This window comes from Cinclus cinclus, chromosome 2 (genome assembly GCF_963662255.1).
Source record: "Cinclus cinclus chromosome 2, bCinCin1.1, whole genome shotgun sequence".
Taxonomy (NCBI): domain Eukaryota; kingdom Metazoa; phylum Chordata; class Aves; order Passeriformes; family Cinclidae; genus Cinclus; species Cinclus cinclus.
In genome coordinates, this window is record NC_085047.1 from 500652 (window position 1) to 521543 (window position 20892).

The window sequence follows — 20892 nt, forward strand, 5'->3', positions numbered from 1 at the left end:
CAACCGCCGCCGGGGCGGGGACTACAGCTCCCGTCGTGCCCCGTAGGGCGCAGCGGGGACGCGGACTACGTTTCCCTGCGTGCCCCGCGGACGGGTGTGCTCGGTGCCGCGTGGCGGCGCTGTTGGCGGAGCCGCTTCCGGCGGGGCGGGGCGGCGGGGGCGGCTCGGGGCTCCCGGTGTTCCCGGTATTCCCGGTGCGTGCCTGGCTGTCATGTCGGCCCTGGAGAAGCAGCTGCATCTGGGCCGCCTCCCGCCTCGGCCCCCGCTGCCCGGCGGCGGCGGCCAGTCCGGGTCCAAGATGCGCATGGGGTAGGCGGAGGAAGGGCAGGGGCGGATGCGGAGATCGGGGGGGGAGAGATCGGGGGGAAAGGTTACAAGGGAGAGGAGGGTCTGGAGGGAGAGGGGCTCGTGTTGGGGGATCAGGACAGGGAATGGCCATTATCGGGGGGATCTGGACAGGGAATGGTCATTACTGGGGGATCTGGACAGGGAATGGCCATTACTGCCGGATCTGGACTGGGAGTGGCCATTATCGGGGGGATCTGGACAGGGAATGGTCATTACTGGGGGATCTGGACAGGGAATGGTCATTATCGGGGGGATCTGGACTGGGAATGGTCATTACTGGGGGATCTGGACAGGGAATGGTCATTATCGGGGGGATCTGGACAGGGAATGGTCATTACTGGGGGATCTGGACAGGGAATGGTCATTATCGGGGGGATCTGGACAGGGAATGGTCATTACTGGGGGATCTGGACAGGGAATGGTCATTATCGGGGGGATCTGGACTGGGAATGGTCATTACTGGGGGATCTGGACAGGGAATGGCCATTATCGGGGGGATCTGGAATGAGGGGTGGTCATTACTTGGGGATCTGGAGGGAGGGCTGGTCCTGCTTCCCAGTGCTCCAAGAGATCTGGATCCAGCTTCTCCAGCTGCTTAGGTGTCACTGCCCAGAGTATCCTCCAGCTGGGGGAACGTGGCAGGTGCTGGATCAAATCTCCAGCCCTTTTCTCCCAGTCCTATTGCCATCAGTGTTTGGAGGGAGGGTCAAACACGATGTTTGGGTGGTACCTCAGAGTGTGGCTGGGAAGAGAGGTGTTGGAAAATCTCAGGAGCTGAATTCTTAAGATGGAGCTGGACTTTCATAATCCTTGTGGTGGGTCCCTTTCCAAGTCAGAATATTCCATGATTCTGTGAGACAGGACTTCTCAGCCGCAGGCATCCATGTGGAGGAGGTGAGCTCTGTGACTTTAATCCCTGTTTAAACCTGCATTTCCAGATGATGGAATAGTCTGGGATAGTCTTTAATCTTTTAAGCAGGGGTTGAAGGCACATTTAGGGAGCTGTGGGAGAAGTTTGACCAGTGTCTAAAGGTGTAACATGTATTAATTTATATAATTCTTCCTCTTACTCTGCACTGGAGGGGTTTTAAATGCTGCTAGGGAAAGGATTACGAATAAAAGTTCATTTTCTGTTGTTTTATAAACTTTTTTTCTTTTTCAAATGCTTTCAGAGAGCACTGATACAAAATACAGTGTTGCAGTTAAGGATCAAGAATTCCCCTGGAATTCTTCCCTCGGAAGCAGCGGGGAGTAGTTCACTGTCATGTTTTCGCACAGCACAGCTGTATTTTTGATTTACCACTCTGCCCCTCAGTAAATCCCTTTACAGGTGATGTTCCCGTTGTGGGAGGCGCTGCACATCCGACATGGAACGGCCTCATCCGGAGGGCCTTGGGGCTTCTGTGAAAAGGAGGCAAGAGGAAGCGGGGTAGAAAGTTTAGCTTAAGCTGAGTTTATCCTTATCAAAGTTCAGTTCAGTACAAACAAGCGCAAGATTCCCCCTGAAGAGAATTCCACCAAAAGAGAATGGGATTAGTTGTACGAGGAAAACCCAGTGTGATTTGCAGTGCCGGCAGATGTACAGGGCTGCGCTGAAATAGACCCTCAGAATTCAAACTCTTAGAGGGAATGAAGATAACTAAACTTAGGAAAACATTTCTTTGCTGCATTAAGCATCTCGTGTTTATAAATGCGATTTATTTCTGCGCTTTCAGTGTCTTGAATCGCAAGCCAGGCTGTTAAAAAAAATTAAACTTAATGTCCAAGATTGCCAGCAACTCGATTTTTCCATGGTTTTCCACACCTCTGACTGGGGTGTTGGGCACTTTATTCCTTTTTTTTTCCCCACCACCATGGCAGGTCATCTTAAAGTGACTGTGGTGTGGCTGAAAGCAGTCCTTGAGAAGCAGAGGGTCAAGCATGTGAGATTGCTACAGAAAAACAGAATTTACTCAGGACTTCTTAACTGAAATAAAGTCTTACCTTTTTCAGTAATATGCTGTTAAAAGGTTAATGTGTGCTTCAGTGGTTTGTAAAAAAAAAGGCACCTGTTGCTGCATTTAAATATGTGAAAATAAACTTGCTTCTAGCTTTTTCTTTTTTTTTGCTATTTTTCAGTCCAGTCACTTCCTGATGTCTCTCTGTGGGAGATTCTCATTTGAGAAGTCAAACTGGCCAAAGCAAATTGAATCATGGAACTGTTCAGGTTGGAAAAGCCCTCCAAGATCTTGGAGTCCAACCATTCCCCAGCACTGCCAAGGTCACCACCATTATCCGGTGTTCCTGAGTGCCACATCCACGCAGCTTTAAATCCCTCCAGGGATGGGGACTCACTGCTGCCCTGGGCAGCTGTGCCAGGGCTGGACAGACCCTTTTAGGGGAGGAATTTCCCCTGATATCCAGCGTGGCTCCTGCGACATAGCTTGGACTGGGTTTTGTGGGAGCGTGGGATGTGTGCTTGGAATTTCACTGTATTTCATAGCACATGGCATCGATTCCTGCTTTGATGGCACAGTCCTCTCCTCCCTGGTTTTAAGCACTCTCCAGCAGAGCTGTCCAATGAAGGGATGGTTCCAAAAGGCTCCTTCCAAAGGAAGCTGGAGCTTCTCTTCAGCTGGAGCAACACGTGGAATTCAGCCACTGTGATGAATTCTGTGTCCATTTCTTTAAGGAGCGCTCATGGCCAAGGCCATGTTGGGAATTGCCTGCGCAGGTTTGAAAGTGGTTCCTTCAAATTGCTCGGCTGAAATGGAAACAAAATCGGGCTTTATGGCCTGATTGTTTTGTAAAGTCACTGGAGGAGCAAGAGGCCCCAGACCCCAGGGCTGCAGATCCCAACAGCTGTAGCAGCTTCTGCATTTCCTGTCTTTTATTTTGCGCTTTTTTTTTTTTTTTTTTTTTTTTTTTGGCTCATTCAGAGTTAGGCACCCGGATAGGATTTAGAAGTGAAAGTCAGTTTGCTGTTCCTTTCCAATGTGTGAGTAAGAATCGTGTACAATCTCTGAAGATCTTTTAATTATCTAGAAGGGCATGATTGGATCAGATCTGTGTAATTCAATCACGGAAATTCCAACTCATTTTTTTCTTTTTAATAATTTTTTTCCCCCTTGGAATCCTTTTAATAAAAAGAAAAAACAAAAACATTTTATGTATTCAGCATCTCTAAAGCAGAACTCAAGATACTGTCCTTGTCAATTTTTAGAATTTCTAAATACAACTTGTCAGCCGTGGCAGTTCTTACTTGTAGATGATGTTTGATTTGGTTGGTTCAAATATGGTGCAAGAATGAAATCTCTTGATTCATGCACTTGTTCTATATTTGCTTTAGTAGTTTTAAATAGGGGCTCTCAGCAGAAAAAGGACTTTCCGAAAATGGCTCCTTCTGCTTGGTGCAACCTTTTTTTTTTCTTTCTTTTTTTTTCATTTTAGGAAAATACCTGAAAGAAAACCCCTTCAAAAACCAGGGAGAGATCTGCTGAGCCATGTGGGCATCCTTGGGATTGAGGACATGATAAAGAGGACAAACTGCACAATAGGATAAAACATCAGCAGAGGGTGCCCAGAATTTGTTTTGTAATTCCAGTTTAATATGCTGGCTGGCTGGCTGGCTGGCTTGGAGTTTTTAAGGATCGTTCTAGAAAAGTTATTATGTCAGACCCATTTCTGTTCTGGTTTGCTGGATACTTTAAAAAGCTGTAGTTCTGTTCACTTAAATATTGGTCAGCAAAATGTGGCTTCAGCATAGGAAGGTGCAAAACCACAGCTGCCATTTATTGGGCACACTTCTAATTTTGAATGTGTGTTGATGCTTCACTAAAAAAAGCAGCTCCAGAAAAACTCAAAATCAAAGATTCTTTTCTTTGGAGAAATGCTTTTGCCCAACCCTCTGTGGTCACCTGGGATTTTGTGGAGAACTGCACATTTATTCTGCTTTTTTGGGGGTTCAGTGTTAAACCTGAGGTCACTCATGTTTCCTCAGCATTGCTTGGAGGGGGAGTATTTTGTTTTAAATCATGATCCACACGTATTTGCATCAGAGGTGATGATAGTTTTTAATTCCCAGCTCCTCTTGACTTTCTGCTCCAATTCCCTTGCAAACAAAGGAGTTCTGCTGTATGTTTTTCCCAGACAGTTCGTGTATGACACAGCTACTGACATTTTCTCTGGGGGTGTTTGCTCCTGTAAATTTGAAGCATTGCTAAATGCATCGGGGTGGCAAGCTCCTAGGCAAGGGCTCCGCCTTGGTTTCACAGATTCCTCTTGCAGTTCCAGAGATCCTCTCCATGGATCTGCCTTGGATCCTCATCTGCCTGCCTCTTGCATGAAAATTCTAGCACTGGATCTCTGCTGTTAGAAATGGCACTCGAAGGAGACCCAAGAATACTCATGCCTGGAAGTGTCCAGAACCAGGTTGGATGGGGCTTGGAGTAGCCTGGTCTGGTGAAATGTGAATTCTTGGCCATCATGCTGCTATGTTCCCCTGTGTAACTGTGGCTGCCCATCCTGTAGCCCTCCTTCCACAAAGATGGGTTCATCTGGCACACAGCCCTGGCTCTTCATCCAGCATGACACAGTCAGTCAGCCACTTCCCCACGCTCTGCCTCCCCTGCAGTAAGAGAATTCCCTTACGGACTCCTGGTGCCACAGTAGCGCAGGGGCTGGGCTACCAGGGAGTTCCTGCTGCTCACCAGATTTATGGATTATGTGGGAATGGGTGTAGCCAGGCTGATGACAATATTTTCTGATCACCTGGAATTGCTCAGGGCAGTGGAACCCAAAACCAGCTGTAACATGCTGTGCAAAAGTCTGGCTGCAGTTGAAATGCTGCATTTTGAAGGGGTGGTGGAATATATTTTCACTAACTGCACATCCTGCCTATTCAAAAACCGGAGAAGGGAGATCATCCAAGCTGTGGGCAGTTCTTTCCCTCTCCAGAAAGAACCAGAACTGGTATGGAGAGAGCATGTGATCAGTGCTGGGATGGCTTCCAGGGAAAAATTAGGCTTTGAATATGATATTTTTTCCCTTAATCAGAGGATGAGATTAATCTGAGGCATTAAAAGAGATTAATATTTTCTGGATTTATGTAGGTGTGTGACACCTCGTTTTATTTAATTGAGATTTGACAAGAGGTCTGGAAACCCGCAGGAGGGAAATTTGGTCCATTCAGAGGGTGGCTGGTGTATGTTTCATGTCCTAGAAACACCAGGGGAAACAGAAATTTTGTTTCTACAAAACTGAAAAGCAGCTTTGTCCGTTATTTTCTATTTCTTTAGGAAGCCAAGAGTTCAGGAGAAACTTCTTCATCAGGGATTTTTCTGCTGTGAAGGTCTTTCAGCCCTCACGCCCATGCTTGATTTTAATATTCTGTGCTGCCTGCCTGCCTCCCCCAGAAGAGCTGAAGTGCAAAAACATGGTTAAAATGGTGCTCTGTTACTCATCCTGTATCCTGGGCTCGAATTGAGGCTAATTATGCCACTTCCAAAATTAAGCACTACTCTTTTAGCATTACTGAGTAAATACCAGCCCGAGAAACAAATCCTGCATCAACGGAGTCATCCGGAAAATTCTGATTGCGGAGCCCTTTTGTCAGTAATGGGGGTACAAGGAGAGGGCACAGCTGCACCTTTTGAAGGAAGCAAAACATAAATTGGTTTGTCAGCTGGGCGCCTTTTGTCCGTGGGTCATTGCAAACTCAGAGATTGTACTGGGACAGTGTCACTGTTCCGTTTATTTTCCCTTGGCTTGGGTCCGTGTAGCCTAAATTGCCATTGTTCAGTCTTCCTTGGAATTACTGGATGAGAAAAATACTCTTTCCTCTGTTTCCACTACATTTCCTCAATAGGAGCAACACTTAGGGAGGGGGAAAAGGGGAGGATTTCTTCACTGACAACAAAATTCTGAATATTGTGGTTGTACGGGAATTTCACTGACGCGTCGCTTGCATCCAGTCTGAACTGTTGCGTAACATCAGCGTGTTCTCTTCAGTGAGAGGAGGCCTGGATGCCAATTTCAGTGGAAGACTTTAAAAATAACTCTTTCTTATGGGATTTTTCCTGTTTTGCAGCCCTGGAAGAAAGCGTGATTTTTCACCGGTGCTTTGGAGCCAGTACTTCGAGTCTATGGAGGACGTTGTGGTAGAAAATGACACTGGCAAGGATATATCCTTTTTTTCCACATTGAATTTGTCGTAATCACAGAGACAGGGGAGGTATCAGGTTTTGTTTAGTTTATTGGGGAGTTTTCAGCTTTTTCATGTGTCCCTTCTCATCTTCCACTATGCCTCTTGCAGGGTTCAGTGTCAGTAACCAGACCTCTCCCTTCCAGACCAACAGGTGAACTGTACCTAGCAAGGCCAGTTCCTGATACTGCTTCTTTAGTGATCATTAATTTTTAAAAAAGTATTTCCAACAGTTCAGTAGCATATTTTGCAAGGAAACACTCCTCAGGTTCTCATAATTCAAACCATGTCAGGACCAGAGCTGTTCATTGATTTTTATTAACTACAGTTAGTGAAGTGGCAATCAGTGAACTGTCTGCTCAGGATTAATAGCAGCATTACAGTAGATAAACCTCGACAAAACATGTAGATGTGAATAAATACTTCCAGATTTCTGGCTGAGGCAGAGGTTGTGATGCCATCAGTGTCTTCTGGCTGCTCTGGGCGCCCTGTGCCAGGGCCTGCCTACCCTCACAGTGAAGGATTTCTTATGAACATTTAATCTAAATCTCCCCCCTTCTAGTTTAGAACCATTCCCTTGCCCTCTCATTATCTTGTCTGTGTAAAAAATAACTCTCAATTTTTTTTACTAATGGATTTCTAGTTTCCTCTCAGTTCATTTCCCTGCTGTGCCCAGGGAGAAAAGGATAGGGGATGAGTGAATTATAGGGGGGGTGGAGGAAACCTGGGCAGCAGGAATACAACTCTTGAAGCTTAAATTGAGTTACATTTCTGTCCAGGTAATGCTTGAACGTTCCTGTTGGTCAGAGAAATTAAGGGTAGAAATAAAATACTGTTGGGTGTTGCAAGCTCCAGAATTAAATCTGGTGCGTTGAAGTGACTCTGTGAAATGTCCTTAACTGTTCATACACTTTTCGAATTTACAAAAGTGGGACGGAGGGGCCTGTGCTGCTGCTGCTACATGGTGGAGGCCACTCTGCTCTGTCCTGGGCTGTGTTTACTGTAAGTAAAGCTGCTGCTCTCTGGAAATAAATGTGTGGAAATGGAGCTCTCTTGAGTGTGGAAGGCATCTCTGGGAAACACGGAAAACAGCATTCTAAAAGATAACAATATTATCTCTGCACGGTTGGGGTTATTGCTTAGGTGCATGGGCACCTTGCAGATGGAGGGTTTCGGCTGTCTTTAGGGGCTGGAAAATACTGATTGTGGATTCAGTGGGTTTGGGGAAAGCAACTGCTCCAGCCACTTAAGAACTGAACAGCTGAAAAATCAAAATAAGAGGACTGGGTAGCTTTGAGCGCTGGGTAGCTTTTGCCAATTGTGTAGGTGCTTCTGTTGGGAATCCCTCAGCAAATTCCCCCACTTCTACCAGGGTGGGCTGGTATTTAAATAATAAATTATTCCTTAACACGGAAGTCTTCCTGTCAACAAAGCATGCCACTGCTCTGCGATGTCTGAAATAACTTAGTTTAAATTGATCTGTCAGGGACAAATAGAGCCATAATTGTGTTGCAATTATTCTGCTCTGCCTTACCTTAAAAAGATTCTTCAGCTGTTCCCCCAACCTCAATTTTTATACATTTCAGCCTGTAAAATTCTATTCTTTGAGAGCAAACTGAACGTGCACTGCCAAGCAGCTGCTTCACTTCTTATGTCAGCCACAGAGCCGAGAGGAATTTTGTACTGTGTGGAGCTTGAAAAGCAAAGGAGACCCTTTGGTGTCCGTAATCCCACTGCTGTTCCAGTTTTCAGAGGTGCTGCAGGGCTTGAATTCGTGGTCCCAGGAAAGCCAAGTCATGTCTTATGCACAGTGAAATAACTGTCCTCATTAACAGTGGCAACGAGGATGGGACTTTGGCCCACTAAGGACAGTCTCATGGAATATTTTTGCTCGTGCTCTGTAATGCCCCGTCCGATCCAGGTTCAGCCATTTTGGTGGCCAATGAAGGGTTTCTAGGGTGTCCTTGTTGTTGCTAATCCCACTTTGCAAACAATATTCTCTCCGTCTCTCCTTGCAGTCTGCAATCATTAACAGGATCCAGTGTAGGATTGTGGCTTTAGACCTCCGAGGCCATGGTAAGTCAAGGAAATAAATCTGGAGCCAAATCAGTGTGTTACAGGCCCCCGTTTTTAAAGGGAATGCAAAGGATTCCTCACAGGATGACTAGGAAAACATCCTTGAGGAATCCCAATTTTGATTCAAAAGCAGGGATGGAAGACTGGCTTCTGTCAGAAGCTGAGAGTCCCTTAACTTTTGTGTGTTCGGACTACTTCCTTCCACCACGCCCTCTCTCATATTTCCATAATCTATGGGTGCTATTTGCCATGAGAGGTAAGGACTGTTCTTTCATTAAAAGATCCATGAAGAACAGTTGTGGGCAGTGTTTCCTACCCATATTACCAAGTGTTCCTGTTAATTCTGTCTTTCTTAATTATTCATGTTCACTGCAGTAGGCTTGCTCTTCATATCTGTGTCTAAAAGCTTTGTACTGTCAATGCTCTAAGTCCTGAGGGCACCTGAAGGTTTTCAACTTAAGCGAACTTAACTTGGGTTGGGTTTTTTTCAGGAGAAACAAAAGTAAGGAATCCTGAAGATCTGTCTGCAGAGACTATGTCAAAGTAAGGAAACTTATGCTCACTTCCCTTTTCACAAACCTCCATTTTCTTTCCATGGCTGAACAACAAACTACTTGAGGGCACACAGCCTTCATTCAAAGGAGCTGGAAGATATTATTTCACGTGATTCTGGCAGTTGTCCCTTCTTTCCTCCTATTCTGGGACAGTTTGAAGTAATGTCTCTCCCAGCTGAGTCAGATTCTAAGAACTGGAGTTGTTCTCCGAGTACCCCGAGTTTTTAAACAGTGAGCACTTTAAACCTGCAGCATGCTGAAGAGTTCCTAATGCAGGTGGAATGCTTTCCTTAGACATCCGTGGGGTCTTTTAGCCTGAAATCACCAGTTTTGACTCTTCCTCAGCCCTCGGAGTGAGTATTCAGGGCGGGCCCACATTGGCCGGGTAACACCCCTGATGTCTGGGTCACAGACAGGATTTTCAAGTGCAGAATTGCTTTTTCAAACTGTCATGACCCTGTTTGGCATGCAAATCCATCCCCCTCGACAAAACTGTAAGGAAAGCAAATACCCACTAAGCTAAGCACATTATGTTCTGCCCATATTTAGTACAAAGAGACTCTTTGCTGTGACTACAACTAAATGATGAAGGATTTCGTAACCTTCCCATGGACAAATCCACTTGGTTTGTTGAGGGGAGGCCATGTGTGAAATGTATTCTGACTTCCATTGTATACCTTATTCCTGCTGCTTATGCCTTGTCAGATCCTGATGTGTAACTGTCCTGAGGAGATGCTGGATTAAATAATTAGAATATTTTAAATCTGGAGCAGCAATGCTGTGGGGGGGAAGCAAGTTCCTTTTGTTTCGAAACCTTCCCCTCATCTTAGCAATGAGCCTCAAACTTGGCCCTGAATATCTTTTAAATAGGAGCCTTCAATTATAGCTGGTGCTCCTGTTTGTTCTTTTAAATCAAATCCTCAAGCAATTTTCTCCAGCAGAGGAAACAAGCTGGTCAGCCTGTTCATTTTTTTTTCCACTTGTTTTCCATTTTCAATACCGCACAGTTCTCGGGTTCCTCTGAGTGGTTGTAGTCAGGAAAGCCATTTGGAGGGGGTGTCTTTAAACTGCTTCTCAGTAGATTTCGGCTGTTAGCTGTGCTGCTGTTCTGGGCTTTGAGAATCATGCCATCCTGGGAAAAGTGCCAAGAAGTGGCAGCTTCAGTTTAACAGTGGGTGCCTTACGGGAGGGAAGGGGAAGGTTGCCCCTTGCCCTGTGGCACCTGTACTCGTAGAGAGTCTCAGTTCTTTTTGCTCGTGCTCAGTGTTGTTCATCTTTGCCATGGTCAGTAGGGCCCGGTTATTTTTCTCTCTCCAATTCCAGTTACTTCTTTTAAGAACAATTGATTTCTTGGTTCATGCTGCCGTGCGAGACGATCTGACAGCTTTTTCTCACCTTTTATTTAACATTCCCACCAGCAAGTGTCAGCCTAAAGTGTTTTCAACAAGGCATCACAGAATCTGGGCTGGAAGGGACTATAAATGTCACACCTTCCACTAGACCAGGTTGCTTGAGTATCTTTTTAATTAGCATCTTCTAAATGAGGATTCTGTTAATAACAAGAGAAATTACACCGATGTCAGGAAAGCACTGGCTTGCAGGGTTTCCTGCTTTGGTACTACGATGAAGCAGCGACAGGAGAATAAACCTGTGCTGCCTGCGGGTTCAGCGAGGCTTTGGGGCTGCACGCCTGGCTGGGGTGTGTCCCTTGTGCTGCCCTGGAGGTGGAGGTGCCATGCAGGGTTTGCTGTCCCTTTGCAGAGACGTGGGGAACGTGGTGGAAGTGCTGTACGGGGACCTGCCCCCGCCCATCATGCTGATAGGGCACAGCATGGGGGGAGCCATCGCCGTGCACACGGCCGTCGCCAACCTGGTGCCCAGCCTGCTGGGGCTCTGCATGATCGACGTCGTGGAAGGTGAGCGTGGAGCCCTCCGAGCCCCTCAGCTGGGCTTCTGCCTTCCACCTCTTCTCTTAGCCCCAAGTCCCTGGATACAGAAGGTTTTGCCCCATTTTTAAACCAATTCCATCCTCCTATCAGATCCTGCGCACACAAAAATCTTTCCGGTGTGACCCCTCCTTTTCCTTTTCCCAGGTCTACTTTCTGTCTGCTTTTTTTCTGCTAATTTCACAGAATCAGAGAATAGCTAGGTTGGAAAAGACCTTTGAGATCATTGAGCTAAGCTATGAGCTAACACCACCTTGTCAACTAGACAGTGGCACTAGTTTCTCTGAAACACTTTCTTGGTGGGGAAGAGGGTGGCTTTTGCTGTAATGCTTGGTGCTGAGAAGTGATTGCTGCTTTCTCTTACTGTCTGAACATCCCACCTATTCAAACAATAATTTCCCAATATGACAGTTGGCTTGGAAGTACTAATCTGTACTTTCCTTAGCAGCACTAAAATCACTGGGGAGCTCCAGCTCTCTCGGAGGGTGTTGCAGCCAGTTTAGTATAGAGGGATGTGGCAATAATTTCATCAGACGCCGTGAAGTTGATGAAGACGATGCCGTTTGGTTTTAGGTACAGCCATGGATGCCTTGAACAGCATGCAGAACTTCCTAAGGAGTCGGCCCAAAACGTTCAAGTCGCTTGAGAACGCCATTGAGTGGAGGTAAAGCTTGGGCTCAGCGTCCCCAGTCACTTGTCTGGGTAGCTTGACTCCCGGAGGAAACAAAGTTTACACAATTTGGCTGTTTACAGGTCCTCTCCCAGCCCCCTGCCCTGGGTTTGACCCTGTTTCACCGTTTCCCCACCAGAACTTCTCCCTCTTTCTCACAGTTACAGTGACAAGGGCAGGCTCAGGTGCTTAAGTGAGCCACCCTGTTTAGTCTGAGAGCAGGAGCTTTGGGAATAGTTCGGGGAAATCCTGAGCTGTAGAGGAGGTTTCGCTCCTGTTTCTGGGCCTGCTGATTCTTGAATCTCTGCAGTAAATATTTCTGTCTTCTGTTTTTTTTTTTTTCCTAGTGTAAAAAGTGGACAGATAAGAAATCTCGAATCTGCCAGAGTTTCTATGGTCGGTCAAGTCAAGCAGTAGGTGGCCTTTGGTTTATTTTGTTTATTATTTTAAAATAATTTGTTTCTGTTTTACTACCTAAGTGCACTTGAAAATGCAAAGTTCTTCAAGCAAAATCGATGAAAACTATGGTTTAATCCTGGGTGGTGTTTTGGTTTGGAGTTTTTTCTTTTGTCAGGGAATCAGTTTCTGATTTTATTTTCACAGGTGCGAAGGGGCTGCCAGCCCTGAATGCCCTAAAGCCATAGTAGAGGGAATTATTGAGGAAGAGGAGGAGGAGGACGAGGATGAGGAAGGGGGAGGCTCTGTCAACAAAAGGAAGAAAGAGGATGACACAGAGGTAAGGAGTTTGTTGCTGTGTTTTCAGCTTCCCCTGCAAGAGCTGTCACCTGTGGTTATCCAAATCATTCTGACATGAAAGGGAGCCACTCCAGGGAGAGAAGACTGGATCACAGCCAAGCCCAAATGTTCAGACAATTTGTGAGCCATTTGTGTCAGTAAAAAATAGCAAATTGATTGCCCTGAATCCTGCAGTCTTCTCCTGAAGGTTCTTCTCCTCTTGCTGTAGTTCTTGTTGACTTTCTTGTTCCCTGCTCGTGTACTTTCATCCGGACAGAGATTTAGAAGCAAGGAAGATCATCCGTGGAAGCGCATAATCCAGCAGAGGGAGCCAGTATTTTTAAATTTTTTTACATCCATGTCTGTAGGCATTTCCAAGTGGCTCCCCGAGTTGGTTTTCTTTCTGCTGTTTTACTGATCTCTAATGCAGAGTTCTCTCTCCTCCCTGCAGACAAAGAAGGAGCATTTATACACGTGGAGAATCGAACTGGCCAAAACAGAAAAGTACTGGGATGGCTGGTTCAGGGGTTTATCCAACCTCTTCCTGAGCTGTCCGACTCCAAAGCTTTTGCTTTTAGCTGGTACGTGTCTCTTCCAGTCCTGGCGTGCACTTCAGTGATGTCACACTTGTAATTTTAGAGAACAGGGTCAGCATTGGGCTACAGTGTTTCCTGGGAATACCTGGGCTCCTCTGTCTCTATTCAAATAGCGTGGTGTGATGTGAACTCAAGCAAAAGTCCAATACAGCCTTAAGCCCCTTTTGTACCTCAGCGGGAAATACAGTGCATAGATATCCTTTTAAGTTGTAGGGAGGGCTGTGCTCTTGCATTTTTTTGGCTGTGTTTCTCTCCTGCCACTTTACTCTCTCAGGGTGCAGCAGTGAAATATCCTCGTTGTGGGTGTCAGAGGTGTTTATTTTCTGTTTTTCAAGCTAACATCTCTTCTAAAATATGGAGTAAAGCCTGGCTCAGGGAGCTGTGTTCTCTCTGCCTGTTCTCCAATACTTTTGTTTATTTGATTGTAGGTGTTGACAGGCTGGATAAAGATCTGACCATTGGACAGATGCAAGGTGAGTATTTAATATTGTTACTCCAGCCTTACTGTAATGCTCTTTTTGCATGAGGGCTTGTTGCTATGGGTACAGTCGACATCCAAACAAATGGGCATTACAGAATTTGTTCATCCCAAAGCGTTCTCCTACTGTGCTCAAGGAGAGGTGGGGAAGATGAGGAGGGAAGGGTTCCACATGAAGAGTTGTTGCTGTGGGTTTTGTTCAATCTAGTGTTCAGCAGTGGAGCTGCCACACTTCCCTTGTATCAGAATCAATGTCTGTGGGGGCTTCTTTCTAATCCATTTTCTCCCTTTCTAGCTGCTACATTCCCGATGTTCCTAGCTAGAACACTTGGAACCATTCAAAACTGTCCCATCTCCCAGTGTTTCTTGACAGACAGCAGACCAAGATTAAGCACCTTCATTCATGTTTTGGGGTTTGGGTTGGGTTTTTTTCCCCCATCCCGGCTTTCCAGAGCAACCTGTACTGCAAAGTAGTATTGGATAGCAGGATAAACGTTACCTTAAGGCAAATCCAGTAAGAGTTCCAACTCTAACACTTGCCTGCATTGAGAAGCTCTGAGAAGCTGTCCTGGTTTGAAACAACAGAAGCTCGGCTTAATTTTAACTCCTGGGAACCCGTCCTAGTTACACCTGGAGAAGGTGAATTAAGCAGCTGGTCCATGCTTTCTTTGGGCACCGTGGGCTGTTCACGGTGTGGAGTCTGCCAAGACTTCTTGCCGTCCCTGGGGCCTCTTTTCGAGCTACACTTAGTGAGGTTAGTTGGTCCAGAGTGTGAGATCCATGTGCTGACTCTCTCAATCCACAGGGAAGTTCCAGATGCAGGTCCTCCCACAGTGTGGCCACGCCGTCCACGAAGACGCTCCGGACAAGGTGAGCCCCACTGTGGGGTTGAAGCTACACAAGCTGCGATCTGAAATGCAAAAGGGGATGTGTTCCTTACCATGGAGCAGAGATCACGCTTCAGGGGCATTTTTTGGCACGACAACTGGCTTTCACAAGCAGCTTGGATTTTTTTAGCTGTCTGGGAAGCCCTGGTTAAGATGTTTACGTGCCACAGGGCTGGGCTATGGATTCAACTCTCAGGCTTGTGGTGATGTACCTAATTGTACCCATGTGGAGTGTGGATTTCTCCTCCCTTTCCTCATGCAGTCCCCCATTGCCCCTTGCACTAAGCTGCAGCTTTAGGGGTTGTTCTGTGTTTTGTGGAGTTGTGTGGCTCACATTTTCCAAACAGAAACCAAATGTTCCTGAAGCAGCTTTGACAGAGCAGTGCAGCTTCTGGGCACTGCTGGAGTTTGTGTCCAGATGGAAGCAGGAATGCGGTGCAGCCAGTGGAGCCTGTGGTTGGAAGCACATCTGGTTTTAAAGCTCATCCTGCACTTACAGCTGTGTTAAAACTCAGCCTTTCTGTGCTTCACTTTAACCAGTCTGAAACAGGTATTTTCATCTAAACATACTGAGTTCTTAAGTTGTTACTATTTTTTAAGACATTCTAAGCAGCACTGACCAGGTAGGACAGGGCTTGGAGCAGCCTGGTCTAGTGGAAGGTGTCCCTGACCGTGGCAGGGGTTGGAACTGGATGAGCTTGGATGTTCCCCCCATCCCAAACCATTTCAGGTTACTGTCTTGCACCCTGAATTTACCTTTTCTCCCTGCTAAACTTAGACATCCGTTTTAAGAATTACTGAAATGAATGGAGAAGAAGTTTGGTCACTTCTTGATGGCAGGCTCAGTGTTGGAGAAAAGCTGGAAGTGTGTTACACAGAGCTCTTGTTTTAAAGGAGCAAACAGTTCACCAGGAGAATCCTGAGGACATGAACCATTGTTGGGAATACTGCAGGCTTTGCAAACTGACTGGGTTTTGTGTTCTCTTTGTGTCCCTTTAAATCCTGAGCTATACTTTTCCCCTTCTCTCAGGTTGCTGAAGCTGTTGCAACGTTCCTGATCCGTCACAGGTTTACAGAGCCCATTGGTGGATTCCAGTGGTAAGGCTCCATGGAGTTGTGTCCCTGAGCAGAGCTCCTGCTCTCGCTGCCTGTTTGGCTCTGGAGGTGGGAGGTTGGAATTTTAGCATGGTGTTAAAAACCACAGATAAACAAACAGCTCTGAATCACAGCCAGTAATACATTTGGTGTTTGTGTTCCTTTTAAATTTCTCTTGTATTTACATGTGCTGATGGAACCTCCTTCCTTGGAAAGGAGGAGCAAAGCAGATGTCTTTATAGCCTGCCAGAAAGCAAAATGACAAATTTTACAGCATTTAGCTTAAATAATATTCCGTTAAGTAACCAAGGCCCTGTGTTGTGGAAACAATTTGCATCACACTCCTTTGGCCAAGAAATACCGGTGAGATGAGGCAGGTAAAGCTGTGTGCTTCACTTTGCAGACTCCCCATACTTATCTCATGTGTTTTCTCATCAAAATGGCCTGTGGAAGCCAGGCCCCTGTGATCTGCCAGACAGTGAGAGAAGGGTGTGATTGATAAACTTGGGAGGGTAGGTTGGTGTGTAAATAGGGAGAGAGGGAGAAGACCTAAGGGCTTTACGGCCAAATTTAGGTCGTCACAGAGTTTGCAGTGAATACCTTGATGCTAACGTGGGGTCTTTCTTCCATTCTGTTTTTTTGCCTCCTAGTGTGTTTCCTGCTTGTTAATATCCTGGTGTTCTCCAGCACTGATTCCCATTGTAAATAAACTGCACCAGAGGCCACTGTGATGTATCCATATCCTCTCATCTCCCAGTCCAGCAGCAGTGAGAAGTTGGTGTGAGATTCATCCCCTAGAATTAGTTCTCCAGAATGTCTAAATTATTAGGGACTTCCTTGCTGGGAAGCAGCTTCTGCTGAAGACCATGAAAAGCTCTTCAGGCCCTTGGAAGTGGGATCCTCTTCTCTGCTGCCACAAGGAAAGATCTCCTGGAATCCCATGTAGTCGATCATACCAAGCTCCATCATTTCTCAGGCTTTCTTGGACCCAACTGCAGAAGGGCTGTTGGCAGTCCAGATCCACTGAGGGCATTGCAGCACAGCCAAAGGCTTCAGGATTTCTCCATGGAATCATAGAATCATCTTGGAAGTGCCCCTTAGGTTTGGGTTTCATATATACAGTTTTTGTTTTCCCCCCTAAAGCAGACGAGGAATGGGCTTCATTGGGAGCTCAGGTTTCGTCTCCCCAGCGCTAGCCTTAGGGGTTAAGCTGTGGGAGAAGCCTGGAGGCCACTTTCCTGGGCAAAGCTGGATGGGATTGTAAATCAAAAAGGCAAGGAGGGGACTGTGAGTTCCATTTCAGAGTCTTGCAGTTTCTTTTAGTGCTTGTTTCAAGTCCTCTCTGGGAAGAAAAGCCTGGATAACTCCATCTACTACAGACACATCCCAGGCCAGAGGACTCTGAACCTGCGTTTATGGGGAAGACCCAAGAGCAGCAGGGACAATGTGGTCAGCAGGCAGTTTGGCTGTTTTCTGCCCCTGGAATGTGTTTGTTCTTCCTTTCTTGTAGCTGCCACACACAGCTGAGCAGAGATCAGCGCCTCTGGGATGGAAAAACGTGGAATGGGCTGTAGGAAAAACCCTGGGAGAGCTTGGAGTCAGTCCTGCTGATATTGATGCAGAGGTGTAGGCAGCTGTTCTCCCCAGTACTGGAGGAAGGACCTTGTTTCCACTGTTGCTTCCTAAATCATTTCGCTGCCTGGCTTCCAGAATTCCATGTGCACAGAGAGCTTTTGTTCAGGGTTCAGTTATCCACAGGCAGTTCCTGGGCTTGCTTTCACCCGAGAGTCACTTTTGAGTGTAAGAGCAGACTTGATTTGGAGCAGTTTTCCTCACTATTTTGCTGGTGGATGTCTGAAATCTTTTTTTTTTTTTTTTTTTTTTGCCCGATGTCCATAACCCCTTCCTGCTGTCTGCTGATTTTAACCCTGCTCTGCTGAGGCAAAGTTCTGTGGCGATTTGAGAGCTGCCCTGTGCATCCCATGACAAGAGCCATCAGGAATTCTTGGCATTTGAGGGGTGCAGATGGGGCAAAGGGTTTAACCAGGGCTTTGGGCCTGGCAGACATCCACTCAGCTGTGATTCACCGCACACAGCCGTGGCCTTGCTCGGGTCCCCTCCCTGACACACCAGGTTGGGAAGTGCCTGGATTAGAGGCAGGAAAGCCTCATTCCAGAGAGGAATTCCCTCCTGGCACTTTGGCCATTGGCACTCAGGTGTTACAAGAGCAGTTGCTGGCTCTCTTTGCTTCCCTCTGTGAGTCACCATGTCAGTGCATTAATTTGGTGTAGTGTCCACCCTGGTTTAGTTCCTGATGGAGTCAATGGATCTTCAGTAGGTGAGATACAAAATACTTCCTTCCCCAGCCACGTCCCCAGAATGGCCAAATTTCTCTTTTTGCAGGCAACTCCTTTGTTCAGGTCGTTAGGGATGAAATAATCCAGTGTGTATATCCACAGTCTCACTTCCCGGGATCATACTCATGAATGATCGTGGCGAAGTCACATTCCTCCGTGGTGAAGTAACTTGGAGAGTCTGACTTGGAGTGATTCCTCGCGTTTTCCCTTTGATTTGTGAGCTCGTAAAAAAGCCCAACCAAACAGAACCCTCCGTGGAAAGCAAATCAGTTTTGTATTCTGTAGAAGCACCACTGGAAAAGGAGTGATTTCTGAAGTCCTGTGGGCTCCCTGGGATTCTGTTTTGTTGTTAACATTGAGTGAGTGAAAAGAAAATAAATATTTCAAGAGCCTATTTCATGGAATGGTGCATCGCTCCGTGCCAGCTCCCAGCCCTGCCTTGCCCTGCATAGGTGCCTGTTCAGGGATTCATATGGTACTGGATTGAAAAAAAAACAGATTCCAGGGACCGCAGCAGCACTGTGGGGGTGGGTGGAAGGGAAATTCCTTTTGGCTCTGTCAAGCCACATACATTTTTGAGACTGTACTTTTGTCTGAGAAATATTATTAATGCTCCTGCTGCAGTTTCCAGAGGGCTGCAGACTGGGATAGATGGCATTTGGTGAAGGATACACAGGCTGTGGTAAAAGTTACTGCAGAGAGAAGGAATCTTCTCTTTGGCTCACGAGAAACAGGGACACAGAGAAATTCTCCCCCAAAACTCCCAGCTTTGCATTTTTCCTGCAGCCTTTGGATTACTTACAAACCTCACTTGGTTTTGTTTCACTTGCTGGACTGAGGATCAGTGGCAACTTTCCCACTGGAAGATCCCACGGTTTGGCAGGAGCAGGAAATGTACTTTGGGATGTTGGTTTGTCGCAGGCTATATTTTGGATAAATAAAATAAAATAAATAAATAAATAAGACCTAGGATGGTTTTTGCCAGATTATGTGGCAAAGCCATCAGGGATTTGCAGAGGACTGGAGCACTGGGACTGTTGGAAAAAGATTATTTCCTATATTGCCAAAGTGGGCACTCTTGCTCTGAGTAAATCAACCCTTGAGTAAGGAATTAAACTTGGGCCTGGGGCTCTCCAGCCAGAATTTTCCCCTCAGACTGTTACAGGGAGTCTGCAGAGGTGATGCAGCAATAGGTAAAGGTGTTATTTTTCCCCTTTTGGCAAGGGAAAGACCTGAGGAAGCCTATTCCAGCTCTCTTTTCCACGTGTTTGTGATTTGCAAGCAGTGTTGGGATGACCTACAAGAGGTGTAACTGGGAAACACAGACCCAGGAAGGTTGATTGGGTATTAGGAAAAAGTTTTTTTTACAATTTAGGCCCTGGCACAGGGTGCCCAGAGAAGCTGTGGCTGCCCCTGGATCCCTGGGAGTGTCCAAGGCTAGATTGGACAGGGCTTGGAGCAACCTGGGAAAGTGAAATTGTCCCTGCCCATGGCAGGGATGACACTGGACAAGCTTTGAGACTGGTCCCTACCCAAAGTATTCTGATTCTGTGGCTCTAGCACTGACATTTTTCCTCTTCTCCACCTTTTCTTTTGGGAGCAGAAAGGCCTGGGAAAAGGGCTGTGTGGAGGTGCCTGGTAGCCAGCCATTCACTGGTTTGAACTGGAAATCAACACTCTTAGAAGTCTAGACCTGAGCCTTTAGGCCGGGTAAAAAACTTGAGTTTATGGCTTTTCACTTCCCGAACCCTTGGCCCTAGTGCATCCCACCACCCGGCTCACAGCCTGGAAGTGCCCCTTGCGTTGCCCAGACCTGCATCCCTTGGTCGTGTCGTCCATCCGGCGATGCTGTCCCCTTGCCCTGTGTCCCTGTGGCATCCGACACGGCGGGAATGGGATTGGGTGCTCACTCCCAAGTTTTGCTGCCGGGTGCTTGGCCAGTTGTGGCTGAGCTTTCCCAGTGTGGCGGGAAAGCCTGTCACGTGCTGCTGTTCCCAGAAGGAAAATGTGTGTGTGTGTGTGTGTGTGTGTGTGTGTGTGTGTGAGTTCCCTGGAGACCAAACGCTGTGTCCTGTGTCAGTCTCATCCTGGTCTCGTCTTGTTCTGTGTCAGTTTCCCTCGCTTACAAATAAAGCATTTGTGAAAAGCCTGGAGTAGGAATTCCTGCTTTCCCTTTAGCTGTGATACTTGGGCTCCTTGGAGGAGCAGCCTGTGGAGGAAGGAGGGTTGATCCAGCTCTTCCTGCACCAGACCCAACGCTTGGGTTTTTCTGGTGACTCACAGAAGCCTCCTGTCGTCCAAAAATTCTCCCCTATCCCTTCCCTGCACCCCAGTGTGGGGAGGAGGAGGGGGGAATTGAGCCACGGCTTTTACTTTTCCCCCTCCTTTCCATGGCCAGTGACTCCCACGTGTACGTACAGAAACATCTGGATGTAATAAACCGGGCTGGTGAGTAACCTGTGCTCTGTTCAGCCTTCTCCGAGTCCTGCGGTGGTTGTTCCCGACTGAAAAGCAGGAACTGGGAGAATCTGGAAATCCTCCAGGCTGCTTCACATTCAGGCAGGTTTAACAGCTCCAGAGGGCTGCAGGAGCCTCTTCCCGGTGCTCCGGCTCCTGCTGTCCTGCCCAAATGCTCCTCGCAGCTCACCCCCTATCCCGTGTGCCTAGGGAAGGGCTGATCCATGGCTGTACGAACACAGCCAAGGAGAGATAATCGCACATTTCTGAGCCCAAAGCAGCCGGGAGAGCCTTGGGAGAGGTCTGCCTCCTGTTTCTATCCCCCCTCTCCGATTTTTGTCCTTTTCCTTCTACCTGGGAAGGGGACCAGGAGGTCTCTGGGAAGCTGCGTTTCCATCCTGGAGGATTTAAATCTCATCCAAATGACACCGAGACGAGTGTCTCGGTTTAGAGACAAGTTTAAGAGAAAAACGCTCTGGAATAAGTGTTTCTTCTAAGGAAAGGGTTCCAAC

The 20892-nt window shown here is 46.9% G+C and overlaps 1 protein-coding gene across 3 annotated transcripts; it reads left to right on the top strand.

Annotated features, from left to right (window-relative positions):
- The first annotated feature begins 190 nt into the window (after positions 1–190).
- PPME1 (protein phosphatase methylesterase 1) lies at positions 191–18317 on the top strand. 3 transcript variants are annotated; one of them, XM_062515272.1, is made up of 14 exons: positions 198–309; positions 6416–6509; positions 7439–7531; positions 8548–8605; positions 9097–9148; positions 10921–11075; positions 11679–11769; positions 12123–12188; positions 12379–12511; positions 12962–13091; positions 13535–13579; positions 14390–14454; positions 15502–15569; positions 16217–18317. In XM_062515272.1, exons 1-14 carry the CDS (start codon positions 212–214, stop codon positions 16233–16235), a joined length of 1167 nt encoding a protein of 388 aa, XP_062371256.1. In that variant the 5' UTR covers positions 198–211; the 3' UTR covers positions 16236–18317. The 3 variants fall into 3 exon arrangements, with proteins under 3 accessions (XP_062371257.1, XP_062371256.1, XP_062371255.1); XM_062515273.1 differs by lacking the exons at positions 15502–15569; positions 16217–18317 and adding an exon at positions 3778–3903 and having other exon boundaries at positions 191–309; positions 14390–14782; XM_062515271.1 differs by lacking the exons at positions 15502–15569; positions 16217–18317 and having other exon boundaries at positions 14390–14782.
- The last annotated feature ends 2575 nt before the right edge of the window (positions 18318–20892 follow it).

Excerpts from the sequence above, each read along its gene's own strand:
- PPME1 (XM_062515271.1), top strand. The coding sequence starts at position 212 with ATGTCGGCCCTGGAGAAGCAGCTGCATCTGGGCCGCCTCCCGCCTCGG. Across the intron at positions 6,510-7,438 it reads AAAATGACACTGGCAAGGAT|ACTTTTCGAATTTACAAAAG; the intron begins ATATCCTTTTTT and ends AACTGTTCATAC. Across the intron at positions 11,770-12,122 it reads GAGAACGCCATTGAGTGGAG|TGTAAAAAGTGGACAGATAA; the intron begins GTAAAGCTTGGG and ends TTTTTTTCCTAG.